A 14,344-nucleotide genomic window follows, 5' to 3' on the forward strand; every position below is an offset into this window, starting at 1 on the left:
GCGTTGCAACAAAAAACAACGAAAAAACAAAATACCAAAAAGAAGATACTTTTGAAAATAAGTACAACCATGCTCTTTATTTTTAAATAAATATACTAATGTGACAACACTCTCCACTTTGAAGTTTGGACCACCAAAGTGGTGGTTTACAATGAATAAACTATTTACCATCTTATATAAGCCTTCTCAACTATTATTTATTGAAACTTCCTAAAGTTAATTGTTTGAAAATGTCCATTATCAAAAGCAGACCCTCATATAAACTCCCATTTACTTATCGTATTGGACCCCGCTGATAAGATAAGTCCTCTTCCATCAACTTTTTATGATCACCCTCAAAAGTAACACCCTGAATGATCCTCTTTGTCCTTATCCTCTACACTAAAACAATAAGTCAAAAAAGAAAACAGATACAGAGGGATACATCATCCATTATATATAGAGCGTATAGAGTATAGGCACGTGGTTTTCAGCTTCTGTTTCAGTTCATGTTGCCATTATTATATCTAATAGCATAGCCCTCTTTCTTTCTTATTGTGTTGTAACCTAGCTATTATTGCTTCCTATATATGTTTATGCCTCCAAATTAATCATGCTTCTTCGCACCAACACCTTCGCTAAGCTAAGCTAACCCTTTGCAATGGCCTTAGTTCTGCAAAAGGCGACGCCTCCTCCTTCAGTTCTCGCTGCCTCCACCCATGCCAACAAGCTACCCACGCCTGTCATCTCTGAACCTTCTGCCACTCATGCCCTTCCTCCTAAAGGTATACCCATCTTCTTATCTTAACTTACATGCCTTTAATTATTTCCTGTATATACTTTTATGGAGTAGCTTAACTTATTTTTCGTGGGACATACAATGTCATGTTATATTTAGAAATTTTAACAAGTTTTTCTTTCTAACAGTGAAATAATATTTAAGAACATAAAATAGATCTTACAAGGATAATTAAGATTTTAATTCTTAAACTTTTTTAAGATTTGATTTTTAATCTTTAAAGAAAAGTTTGATTGGTTAGTGTTTTTTTATTTTTTTATTTATTAGGATCTTTACTTCCTAAACTTTTGTTCGACTGCAAAAGTCACTAAATTTTTAGGAATTTTAATTGTTAGTCCTTAAATAAAAGTTTAAACTCATCATTTTTATCTATTTAATGAAATTTTAGAGATTAAAAACTAAATTTTTTAAAATTTTAGAGACTAAAAACCTTAATAAAAAAAAGTTAAAGAAACCTTCATCAGTTAAACTTTTGTTTAAAGATTAAAATTGAATTTCAAAAAAGTTTAAGGACTAAAAATTTAATTAATCCCGTATATAATTATATTTTGCCTATATACACAATTATATTTATATAAATAATATTGTGACATCTTGGATACATACATAAATCTAATACACACTCAAATCAGATCATATTGATACAAGAGATTATGTAGATATGTGATTGTATATTTAAAAATGACTAAAAGAAATTAATTAGTATTATTTATAACAATAAATCACTTTTCAATAGCTCATACTCCATAGTTAAAATGCTCCAGTAGAGCAATTGTGAATGAATGATCTTTTAAAAAAAATTTGGATAACTAATTAATTAAAATAATTAGTTAGTACACTTAAAAGTCTTTATAAATTTGTAATGATAATTATTGATTCTAAAAGTAGTTAGGGTGATCTCACATTGTCTATGTTTTAAAAAAGATTATTTGCAAAGGATTTTCACTTGTAGAAAATCTTGATAAACAATAAAATTGAATGAAATGAGTGACTAGTGTTATAAAATATTAGCAACTAAGATATTAATTGTCATGGGCATTATAATTGTCACATCAATTATTTTAATGGTGAAACTGTAAAACAATTAGTTCTAGAATGTAAGAAGTCTATGAGCGCGCAATTATCTCGTTAGAGATGCTTTTAATTATGTCTTTAAGTTCTCAATTCTTGTTGTATTCCACACACTTGGTATTTGTGTACATTCCTTTCAAAATAATTAAGAAATTCAAGACGAGTGTTTAATGGACTAAAGTTAATATTGAATTATTTGATTTTGATTTTTAATAGAAATAATTCTTGTCTAAGATTAACATTGAACTTTAAATTAATTAGAAGCTATTTCTATTAATGAATCAGAAAATTAAGACAAAAAAAAAATCCCATCAGAACATAAGAAAAAAATAATTAATGCTAATTAAGAATGTTAATTAATTTTATTTATTTATTTAATTAATCTCATTTAAAAATACTTTATATTTTCTAAATTACCCTTATATTTGTATACATTCGCTTTGAAATATAAGACTTAAATTTATAAAAAAAACTTGTTTTAAATAGAAATATTTCTTCTCCATTTTCAAAGTCACGTGGTTAATATCATGATAAACAAAGATATCATTGAAAATAAAATTTGAATTAAATTATAATAGATATTTTGAAAATAATTTTATTAAATAGAATTAAATCATTTAAGATTTGCTTTTTTTCTTATATTATGTGCATGCATGTATCTAGGTACTAACGTTTTGCTTCATAGAAAAAATGGACACAACACCGTTTATTTGTTTCTCAAGTGTATTCCTGATGGGGGGACATTTTGAAATTTGTGTTATTGTATAGTTGGATAGAAGACTGAATGGTGTGATACAACCACCTTCCGATAATCATCCAGTGCAGCGTTTATTTTGTAATTTGTCTATCAATCCTTTTGGAATATTTTTCATTGAATTTTACTGATTGCTAAAATATCTGTTTCCATTACACTTCTACTAGAAAGACAATGGAATTCACAAATTTTATCCTTCTCTTTTTGCTCTGCGCTCTATGCTCAGCTTTTATTATGTTTTGCCAATTATTTTAATCAGTTTTAAAAAAAAGAAGGAAGTCTTGGATTTTGTATCTAGTTAAACCATTGATGAATTCTTTTTAGAGTTTATCTCAAGTTCCTGAATGGTGTTCTGCTTGCTTCCACTTTTTTACGTCTGCGTGTTTTCTTATACTACATTAACATTTGTTGCAACTTTAAACAGGAATCAGTACAATGTCTAGGACCCAATCAAGCCATCCTTTGGACCCTTTATCTGCAGCCGAAATCTCTGTGGCAGTGGCAACTGTGAGGGCAGCTGGAGCCACTCCTGAGGTTAACTATGCCATGAAATGTTCGATTAAAAGATATATTTGTATTTTTATACAGATAATTAAAATTGAGTCTATGTATTTTGAGCAATTGTCCCTAATGATTCTATTTCCCTCAATTGTCTTTATATCTTATAGCTCAGAGACAGTATCCGCTTTATTGAAGTAGTTTTGTTGGAACCAGATAAACATGTTGTTGCACTGGCAGATGCTTATTTCTTTTCTCCTTTCCAACCATCATTGCTTCCTAGAACTAAAGGAGGAGCAGTAATTCCAAGTAATCTCCCTCCAAGATGTGCTAGAATTGTTGTTTACAATAAGAAGACAAATGAGACTAGTATATGGATTGTTGAATTATCACAAGTACATGCTGTAACTCGAAGAGGTCATCACCGTGGAAAAGTAATTTCATCACAGGTTGTTCCAGATGCTCAGCCTCCAATGGTATGTTCTTCTGTCCTCATGGCTTCTGATTCCATTTCTTGCCATTGTGTACTAGTTTCAGTATTTGAAACCAATTTAATTACTTACTGTCCTTTTAATTGTGATTTGCTCCCAAGAAATTTTGCATTGTGGTATTTTACCTTGTTACATTTTTCATTTGTTTATAAATGAGAATTCCATATTAAGTATTGAATAAAAGATCAGATCATAGTCTTGAAATTCAAATAATTCAGGATCTTTAGTCTTTACATATTTGTATTTTATTTTCTTTTTATGTCGTAAGTTGAAATTTTCAATTCCGTAAGGTTCTATTCTATCCATCTTCAGGATGCTATGGAATATGCAGAATGTGAAGCTGTTGTTAAAGATTTCCCTCCATTTAGAGAGGCTATGAAGAAAAGGGGCATTGAAGACATGGATCTTGTAATGGTTGATGCCTGGTAATTTTAGTTGGGTGTACATTGTTTATTGATCTTTGTTATAAGTTGCTATTTTGCTATTTCTTTTCTCTATTTAAACTTTGTTCTTGATAATTCTGCTGCAGGTGTGTTGGTTATTACAATGAAGCTGACGATCCCAACCGTAGACTTACTAAGCCACTTATATTTTGCCGGGGCGAAAGTGACAGCCCTATGGAAAATGGCTATGCACGCCCGGTTGAGGGAATCTATGTGCTTGTTGATATGCAAAACATGCTGGTGATTGAATTTGAAGACCGTAAATTTGTTCCTCTGCCTCCAGTTGATCCCTTGAGGAGGTATACACATGGTGAAACAAGAGGTGGATTTGATAGAAGTGACATAAAACCCTTGCAAATTATTCAGCTTGAAGGCCCAAGCTTTCGTGTCGATGGATCTTATGTTGCATGGCAAAAGGTTGATGTGGAATTTCTTCTTTATTGAATTATATTCATAAAAGTCAAGATAGTAAACATATTTCTTAGTTACTCATTTTTCGAAGATTGTTAGTGTAAAGGTTTTTACATTGTCAACTAACAAAAAAGTATTCTTAGGAGACTTTTAAGCTAGTTATTATATAAGTTAATAAACTTGTCATACATGACAATATGTAGCTGGATGATAGTGTAAAAAATCTTTCCACATTCTAATCAAATTAATTTCCGAATGTCCAACTAGTTCTGTAACTCTGTCACTATGTTCTTTGCTCATTAATAGTGGAACTTTCGTATTGGATTCACTCCTAGAGAAGGTTTGGTTATATATTCGGTTGCATATATTGATGGTAGTCAAGGGCGAAGGCCTGTAGCACATAGACTGAGTTTTGTGGAGATGGTTGTGCCATATGGAGATCCAAATGAACCACATTACAGGAAGAATGCCTTTCATGCTGGGGAAAATGGCTTGGGAAAAAATGCACATTCTCTCAAGAAGGTTTGAGAAACCTATATTTATCCTTTTCAATGTTTTATATTTACCAAGTTCCTCTTTCTGATTAAGTTTCAATGAGTCTAAAGTCAACATTTGTTGCAGGGGTGTGATTGTTTGGGCTACATCAAATACTTTGATGCTCATTTCACAAATTTCACTGGTGGAGTTGAGACAATTGAAAATTGTGTATGTTTGCATGAAGAGGATCATGGAATTCTTTGGAAGCATCATGATTGGAGAACTGGCTTAGCAGAAGTCCGAAGATCTAGAAGACTTTCAGTTTCTTTTATGTGTACTGTGGCTAACTATGAGTATGGATTTTTTTGGTACTTTTATCAGGCAAGTCAAACATCACATCTTTATATGAGATAAACATACTTAAAATTCTTGCAGTCATATATTGATCTGGTTTTTCTTAGATCATCCTTTGAATTATTGTGAGGCAATTATCAGTCATTTGTACAACGTTGACCACATCTTCATGCCCTTATAGTTTATTTTCTTTTGAGCAAGTTCAGTATTATTTAATTAATCTTGTTTCTCTTATCATGTACTAACTGGCTAACTGCAAAACATCTTTTTTGGTATTTTTTTTTGTAATATTCCTTTTAACTGATGACTAACTTTCTGGAAAATGGTGGTGACCGGTGTGTTATTCCAGGACGGAAAAATTGAATCTGAAGTTAAGCTAACCGGAATTCTAAGTTTAGGATCCTTGTTACCTGGAGAGTTTCGTAAATATGGAACCACGATTGCGCCAGGTTTATATGCTCCAGTTCATCAACACTTTTTTGTAGCTCGCATGAACATGACTGTGGATTCTAAACCTGGCGATGCTTTGAATCAGGTAATTTCAGTTGAAATACAAAATCTTCTGGTCCTACTTTCATATTTTTCAGTTTATACTGCTTGGACGAACACTAATTTAGCGTGATCTTAAGTAATTTAAGTCATTGATACCATTTTGATGGTTTCTTTTATCTGAATTAAGTGCAACTAAGTAAGGATAATTGATTGTAATAAAAGTAGTGTCTTCTTCGTGTCTGTCCTGTTTTCTAACTTTCTTTAATAAGGCTGCTTCATTTTAAACTTACATGAATGTGGCTACTTTCAATGTTTTATGCGAAAATGCACTTGTTATCATAATTCTCCTCTTCTAATAAACTTATATTATTTTGCCGTCCGCACTGGTTCTACCTGACTAACAAATTTGCCTCCCAAAATATATAGCTTTGCAACTGCTTCTTTGTTTCTTTTCCAAGTCCTCATTCTTACACTATCAAGATGGTTGGTATGGTAGGTCGTGGAGATCAATGTCAAAGTTGAGGAACCAGGGGACAATAATGTTCACAATAATGCATTTTATGCTGAAGAGACTCTGCTCAAATCTGAATTGGAAGCCATGCGTGATTGCAATCCTTTGGCTGCTCGACATTGGATTGTAAGGCTTGCCCACTTTCTAGAGCCGAATTCTTACTATCCATGTTAATAATTTCATACTTTGAAACTGAATTCATATTTGCTATGGTGAAATAGTTGATTATTTCCTTACAATACACCGACAATTATATCTCAACATATTTTTTTATTTAATTAATTAAATGACAATGGTTACCATTTCATTGATGCTTCAGGTAAGGAACACGAGAATAGGCAATAGAACTGGACAGTTGACAGGCTATAAGTTGGTACCTGGCTCAAACTGCTTACCATTGGCAGGTTCTGAGGCCAAGTTTCTAAGAAGAGCTGCTTTCTTGAGGCATAATCTTTGGGTAACACCCTATTCACACGATCAAATGTTTCCTGGGGGAGAATTTCCTAATCAAAATCCACGTGTCAGCCAAGGACTAGCTACATGGGTTAAGCAAAACCGATCATTGGAAGAAACTGATATAGTTCTTTGGTCCTCTCTCTCTCGCACATCCATTTTTTGAAAATATTTCTGGATAAATATTTTGTATTTATAAAATTTGTAAAACTAATTAAATTAGTAAAGTACCACTAGACTAGACTAGTATAAGAAAAAAATTTATTATTTAAAGAATGAAACTCAAGTACAATATCATATGTGGTCAACATAAAAAAAAAAAAAAAATGAACACCTCATTTTTTTAAGAGTAAAATAAAATACGTATGCATAGTCTTGTACTTAAGTTTTATCTATTATAAAAATCGCATCTATTGTTCCAATTTACTTTACTGATAATGCTAATGAAAATGATGCATATTTTCTATCGAGACTAACTTTGTTAATTTCAGGTATGTATTTGGAATCACACAGGTTCCTCGTTTGGAAGACTGGCCAGTTATGCCAGTAGAACGCATCGGTTTTATGCTCATGGTAATTGCCTTGATGTTGATTGTTTTCATTTTTTTTCCTGAGCATTCTTTGAATTAATTATAGTCTGTTCTTTTTCCTATATATCATTTAATTTGAAGCTTCCGCTCTTCAACATTATCATTATAAAACTCTTGATACTAGTAAAGAGCTGAGACAAGTACTAGAATAATAATAATTGTTGATCCGGCATCATTACTGTCTTTGACACAGTTTAGTTGAGTAGGGTACATCTTTCAATCAAAATAGTTACCGTGTCTTAAGATGATGGAGTTCCAACTTGAAACTTGATACAAATTACTTAAATTTCTCAGCATTAAACTGACTTTAGTGAGTTGAACACTGAACAGTGAACTACCCAACTTGTATTGCGCAGTTTTGTTTTGTTTACATCGTATTGCATGGTTCTTATTTATTTTGTTATTTTTTTTGTCCGAGTTTAATTATTATTTTTTGTCTTAAACTGCTTGGTGGGGTTTTGGTGTTCGCGGTTGCAGCCTCATGGATTCTTCAACTGTTCTCCTGCAGTGGATGTCCCTCTGCCAAGTCCATGTGAGTTGGATTCTAAAGAAAATGACATGAATGAAACTGAGGCTTCAAAGGAAATTGAGGGTTGTGTATTAGTGGCAAAACTTTAGACACTTGTCTTATGGCCATGTTGTGCCTGCTGTCACAGAAAGGTGTGTGTGATATTCTGTCGTCCACTCTGAAACTTCATGCAGATAGTGCTCATTAATTGTGTTTAAATCCGTGTGTTTTTCTTTGTTACCAGCTGGGTCAGTATTCAATTTATTTGTCTTTCTAATTTAGATCTATGTATATGGATTCAAGTATATATTAATTAGGCCACGTTTGTTTAAGTTTCTTTGTTTTTTTAATTAAAAAAACATTCTAATAGGATGGCTAGCAAAATGTATTAGAAGGTTTTCTTACCTTGTTTAATGTAATACAAGTAGAACATTTTCAGAAAAGAATATAATATAAGAACATTTTAAATGGTCAGGATGTTGTGGAATCGAAAAGTTAATTACAGAAGATTTTAATTCAAAGAAGGCAAATAAAGAATAAGTTGAACAATTATTAAAAAATGTATATAATAATAATTTTTTATTCGTTTATTTTTTTACTGAATATCTATCATATACCATCAAGATGTTTAATATTCAATTTATTCTAAAATTAGTGATGTTTTAATTTTTTTATTCCAAAATTATTGATATTCTACAAATTCTAAATCTCACTAATTATTTTTTCTATATATATATATATATATATATATATATATATATATATATATTTAATGACTATTACTAAAATTATTTAAAATAATTATACACATTCAACTTTTTTAAAAATTAATTTGACAAAAATTCAAACCGTATTAACATATTATATGAAATTAAAGTAGTTTTTTTGTAAGATGAGCTAATTAACATTAAACGTCAATAATCTTGAAACAGAAGTCATTCAGAAAAAAAAAATCTTAAAACAAAAGTAATAGTAGTATTAATTAAAATTTGATGTGCTTCTTAACATGTTTCTTTATTTGATTTCACATTGGATAATTAATTATGAGTTAATAAATGATTTTGGTCAATTTTCGTATGTTTGATTTCTTGAAGAAAATTTCAAAATTAACTTTAAATCCAGATTAACTCGGAGTTAAAGTAATTTTAAATAATTTTCATATATTAAAATTTATTTTTATTTTATTTTATTTAAAATCGATTTTATCAGCGCTGAATTCAAACGGGCAGTTAATAAAGCAGTCAAGTCTATTGGGCCTTTATAAAAAAAATTATTTCCGTTGGTGAGTATTTCTGTGGGTCTCGTTTCAAAACAAAGTTTATAGCTGCAGTATCGATTCTCTCACTGTATACACTGAGTTTATTTGCAAAATAAATTATTAAGAAATGCATGGAGATGGCTTAAAAAGTAAAAAGTAAATATTGTGAAATTCGTTTGAGATAAAATTTTATGAATTGTTTGGAGTTAAAATATTTAAAGTAAAAAAAATGATGTGATATTATATAAAAATGTAAAATATTATTAAAAAATATGGAAGAGAAAATTTGGTAGGTGTATGCCTGGTAGCAACGTCATATAAAACGTAACTTATTCCATTCGTGGCGCCCTGTGATTCGCATCTTTTAGTAAACCACGATTTCTGCCCACCTCAGATTCCAATTACTATTACTCTATTAATAGAAAGATATTATTTGTCTTTTGAAAGTTATTTATATATGTAAGTTGGTGTGACTTATTTTTTAGAAATATAAATGTTTGAAATTTAAAATAAATGTTGTAATAATTTATAATAATTAAAAGTAAAAAATAATTAGAAAAAAGATGATATTGAATGAAATTGTTTTTTTTTTATAATAGTTATAGATAAGAAAGCACTTTCATTGAAATATAATCAGGCCAAACTTTTCTTTTTTAAAATTTAAAAGGCTTTAAATTGTTTTTTCATATTCTTATATTAAATATTTTTATTAGAATATTTTTATTTGAAATTAAAAAACTTAAATAAAGTTCAATTTTTTTTTTAAATCACGGAAATTTTTCAAGCATAAAAGAAAGTAATTATTTTAACAATCTTTTAAACTATACAAATAAAAATGTGTTTATTTTAATTTCAATTTTTAAAAATTTAACACAGACTCTCCCATCTTCTAAGTAGCCTCTTGTTTATTTTAGAAGCAAATTTAAGGAATTATTTTAGATGTTCTAATAATGATTATGTATTCTTATAATTTTCCCTACTTATTATTAAATAAAAATGAAATATATTTTATTTATTTATTTTATCAAACATTAAAATATAGAAACTAGTATAAAAATCATGATAAAAGAAGGTAACATTATTTAAATTTAATTAAAAAGATCTTATAATTAAAGCGCGATGATGAAATGGAATCGTGTTCTAAAATATGAATATTTTGATTTGGGTTTGCATTGGTAGGTTTCAGTCAACAACCCTGAGTATTGACTTGACTCCAAGTCTCTAACGAGCAACGGAGAATCCATCCTCTCTTCTCTTGTATATTTTATTCCTCTCCTTCGCCGTATTTGCTCTTCTTCCTGCACCAAGTTTCGTCTTCAATCTCAACTATTCATTCTTCTGACAAATCCCATCAACTCAATAATAAATAAATAAAAGCTTCACAGTAACTTCCTATTACCAAGAAGGAATGTATGCTTGTGGATATTTTAATTTTAATTTTCCCTTTCTATATTATTATTATTATTGACTTTAGTGACTTACTATTCTGAGAGTCAATAATCCCGGGAAGGCAGAGTCGTGTAAGAAGGCGCAAACCAACAACAAACAACCTTCTGCAAACAAACACCCTTCAACACTCGTACACTGCGCCCAACAGTACCCGGAGTACTAGATTACCAGCTTCTTTCTTGCGGTGTTTCTTCTTCAATTTCTTCATTATTCATTGTTTTTTTACTTTCTACTCTCTTTCTCTCGCTCTGCTTCAGTGAGTGTACTATATAGATAAGATAACAGACGGGGGTTGGGTAATTGTGTTGTCTCCGATGATGGGTAAGCCTAACCCTAACCCTGCCCCGGAAGAAGAAAAGAGTCTCCGGGACGAGCTGCTGGGTCCCATCCTGCTCGGAGAGCGCGTGATAAAACTGGCTCAGGAGGCGGAGTCGCCGAAGGTGGACTGCACGGAGCTGGCGCGTAAGGTGCAGGTGGTCTGCGATAACCTCCGCTCCGTGGTGCGCGTGGTGTCTGGAACCCAGTGCGTCAACGAGCGCCCAATCCGCCGCATCGTCGGCGAGGTCTCGAAAAACATAGAGCGCACGTTAGCCCTCATCCGCAAGTGCAAGAAGCACGGTGGCGTCCTCCGCCAGGTCTTCTCCATGACCACCACCGCCGACTTCCGCAAAGTCCGGAGCCTTCTCGAATCTTCCAACGGCGACCTGGTGTGGCTCCTCACCATCTTGGACTCCAAAGACGGCACCAATGTCTCACTCCCCCCTATCGCCAGCAACGACCCTATTCTCGCTTGGGTCTGGACCTTCACCTACACTCTCCAATTGGGCCAGCCCAAGGACCGCGCAGAAGCCGCCACTGAACTCGGTTCTCTCGCCAGAGACAACGACCGTACAAAATTTATCATATTGGATGAAGGTGGGGTGATGCCCCTCCTCAAGCTTCTTAAAGAAGCTTCTTCCCCTGCTGCTCAGGTCGCTGCTGCCAATGCTCTTGTTAACATCACAACCAATCAAGACAGGGTTGTTACTTTCATTGTGGAGTCCCATGCTGTCCCCATCATTGTTCAGGTTCTCGGTGATTCCCCTATGAGGGTTCGTGTCTCTGTTGCCAATTTGGTCTCTGCTATGGCCGAGCAACATGAACTTGCTCGCGAGGAGTTCGTCAGGGCCAATGTCGCTAGGCCCCTTGTGTCCTTGTTGTCCATGGATATGGGTACTGTCCTCACTGACCCCGTGGCCGACCGCGCCACCAGCATTCACTCGCTTGTTCTCAATTTATCCAATGTTGGGGAGGCGAATTCAGATGGGAGTAGCCGCGGCTCCGGCCAGCATCGAAGAGATAGAGAGGTCGAGAGCCCCGAGTTGAGGAATGAGGTCAAAGTCAGTTGTGCTAAGGCTCTTTGGAAACTCTCCAATGGATGTCTCTCAAGTTGCAGGAAGATTACCGAGACTAAAGGTTTGCTTTGTCTTGCCAAGATTATTGAGTCCGAGAGTGGGGAGTTGCAGCTTAATTGTCTTATGGCTGTCATGGAGATTGCTGCCGTGGCGGAGTCCAATGCTGATCTTAGAAGAGCTGCTTTTAAGCGAACTGCGCCGGCGGCAAAGGCGGTTTTGGATCAGCTTTTGCGGGTGGTTCAGGAGGAGAGCGACCCGGCATTGCGGATTCCTGCTATTAAGGCAATTGGTTCCTTGGCCAGAAACTTCTCTGGGAAGGTTCCGCAGGTTATTGGTCCTTTAGTTGCTCAGCTTGGTAACAGAGATGTTGATGTGGCCAGTGAGGCTGCTATTGCTTTGGGGAAGTTTGTGTGCCCGGACAACTACAACTGTGTTGACCATTCTAAGGCAATACTTGAGCTTGATGGGATTCCTAAGCTAATGAGCCTGCTGCAGATAAATGATCGCCAACAAGTTCATGGCCTGAAATTACTTTGTTACCTTGCCTTAAATGTTGGTAACAGTAGGGTCCTTGAGCAAGAACGTGCCTTGAATACCCTAGAGAGATTTGCTCGTCCTGTTCAAGCACAACATCCTGATTTGAAGGACCTTTTTGCAAAGGCCTTACACCACCTCACTCTTTATCAGCCAGGAGCTCAATTGCACAGACAGCCCTTGGGGCTGTAAGTGCCACTTATTGCATTAATCAAAATAATGATCCTTGTAATTCTTTTGAATGGAAAAGTATGAGTGTATTGTTGTACTTAGAAATTGAGTTATTACATTGTGAAAATGTCAAAATTTCAATTTAATAGCCACTGTTATTTGTGGTATTGATTGACTGGTCGTCCAAATTATACTTTAAGGCTGGTTGGCTCAACAAGATGAGTAAATTTACGAATATACGTTCGAAAATGTTGCACATGATGTAACTTACACTTCAGTGTATTTGACGGCATTACCAACTTTTCTATTTCATGCGACTTCTTGCCCTTCGTTTTTTCTCCCGATAATTGATGGCATTATACTTCAGTGTAATTGATGGCCTTTCCAACTTTTCTATTTCTTGTGACTTCATGTCCTCCCTTTTTTCTCCTGATAAGTAACACTACAATGATTAGACTTCTATTTTATAGACTTCTGATATGTGTTTGACTTGGTGTATACAACACTTTCATGTACAAAGCCATGGTTACTACTTATGTAGATTAAAGCATGACGCATGACACAGACCTTCCCTTTAAAAGAAAATAAATGAAACAAAGCCTTGAATTGTGTATATATATGCATGACAACATTTTACTATTCATTTCTCCCTCTGAATTTATGCTCTTCCCTCATGTTGATGCAGGGCCTGTTTGTTTGTGCTTTTCTTAACTAAAAGTAGTTTTATAATTAAAAAAACATTTATAAATAATTACAATAATTAGATTAGTTTTGTTTAAAAGAAGAAAAAGCTGTTTTAGTACCTTTTCCAAAAGCTAAAAATAGCAGCTTCTGAAAGCTCTTAAAAAAGGTTATACTAGCGTTTGTTTTTTCCCCAAAGTTTAAAAAACCGCACTCATAGGATTATGGCTCTATTTAATTCTGCATGCCTACATATCTAGATGAGATTTATTATACTGATATATGTCGTGAAACTTTTTGTCTAAAATCAAAATAACAAAAAAAGTTCTTATTCACTGGTGGATATCAATGTACGTAATTTTTTCAGTTGAAATTCATTTGTATTAACAGTTTTTATCACTTAAATGTCCCACTTGCTCAGGGTTTCCTACAAGAGATCTAAATTCCTGCAGAGATGATATGAATAAGCTGAAGCCATGTATTCCTTAGATTTAACTACCTCTGCAATCAAATTTGGAAGGAAAAAAGACTAGATTTCAAATTTGTTCTGTTATTAAGTGAAGGGAGTAGGGATATAAATATTTTGCATTCTTTGGTGAAAGCATAACAGGAGCTTGTACAATCTACTGATGACATTATTAGGCCTGAGGATCTCTTGGGATGTACTTCAAGAGGCAATCTAATGTTTGAGAAGGCTAGCGGCAATCATAATTTTGATTTAAAATTTATCTTGGTTGCCATATCTGTAGAGTTCCTTGTTATTGTTCACCATATAAGCCTACATAAAATGCAATGGGTAAAGTTTGTACACAGTTGTCATGTCTTGGGTTAGAGTGTCTTCAAAGTTTGCAGCTTGCACTTTGGACAGGCTAGGTAAAATATATGAACAAATATGTTGTTTTAAACAGTGAGCAAGAACATCTTGCATTGTTTTGTGGAAGCAAAATATCAGCTTTTACATCACTGATGATAAAAGTGGACCAGAGGATATCTTGGAATGTTCCGAAGCAATCCAATGTTTGAGAA

At 33.4% G+C, this 14,344-nt stretch overlaps 2 protein-coding genes across 6 annotated transcripts; both read left to right on the forward strand.

The window, feature by feature from the left end:
• Positions 1-458: 458 nt before the first annotated feature.
• LOC114393439 (copper methylamine oxidase-like) lies at positions 459-8,200 on the forward strand. 4 transcript variants are annotated; one of them, XM_028354796.1, is made up of 12 exons: positions 459-764; positions 3,028-3,137; positions 3,272-3,577; positions 3,905-4,017; positions 4,122-4,452; positions 4,753-4,968; positions 5,068-5,304; positions 5,627-5,812; positions 6,266-6,406; positions 6,600-6,868; positions 7,225-7,306; positions 7,801-8,200. In XM_028354796.1, the coding sequence occupies exons 1-12, from the start codon at positions 641-643 to the stop codon at positions 7,939-7,941; spliced, it is 2,256 nt and encodes a 751-aa protein (XP_028210597.1). In that variant the 5' UTR covers positions 459-640; the 3' UTR covers positions 7,942-8,200. The 4 variants fall into 4 exon arrangements, with proteins under 4 accessions (XP_028210597.1, XP_028210598.1, XP_028210600.1 ...); XM_028354797.1 differs by having other exon boundaries at positions 7,832-8,200; XM_028354799.1 differs by having other exon boundaries at positions 6,600-6,737.
• A 2,213-nt stretch (positions 8,201-10,413) lies between these two features.
• Positions 10,414-12,944, forward strand: LOC114394068. 2 transcript variants are annotated; one of them, XM_028355625.1, is made up of 2 exons: positions 10,414-11,764; positions 11,891-12,944. In XM_028355625.1, exons 1-2 carry the CDS (start codon positions 10,853-10,855, stop codon positions 12,656-12,658), a joined length of 1,680 nt encoding a protein of 559 aa, XP_028211426.1. In that variant the 5' UTR covers positions 10,414-10,852; the 3' UTR covers positions 12,659-12,944. The 2 variants fall into 2 exon arrangements, with proteins under 2 accessions (XP_028211426.1, XP_028211425.1); XM_028355624.1 differs by having other exon boundaries at positions 10,418-12,944.
• Positions 12,945-14,344: the final 1,400 nt, after the last annotated feature.

Source organism: Glycine soja, chromosome 17, assembly GCF_004193775.1.
Source record: "Glycine soja cultivar W05 chromosome 17, ASM419377v2, whole genome shotgun sequence".
Classification (NCBI taxonomy): Eukaryota; Viridiplantae; Streptophyta; class Magnoliopsida; order Fabales; family Fabaceae; genus Glycine; species Glycine soja.

Bases quoted from the DNA above. Each gene is read 5' to 3' on its own strand.
- LOC114393439 (XM_028354796.1), top strand. From the start codon at position 641: ATGGCCTTAGTTCTGCAAAAGGCGACGCCTCCTCCTTCAGTTCTCGCT. The intron at 765-3,027 runs GTATACCCATCT...AACTTTAAACAG, and splicing joins TCATGCCCTTCCTCCTAAAG to GAATCAGTACAATGTCTAGG. The intron at 5,813-6,265 runs GTAATTTCAGTT...TTGGTATGGTAG, and splicing joins CTGGCGATGCTTTGAATCAG to GTCGTGGAGATCAATGTCAA.
- LOC114394068 (XM_028355624.1), top strand. From the start codon at position 10,853: ATGATGGGTAAGCCTAACCCTAACCCTGCCCCGGAAGAAGAAAAGAGT.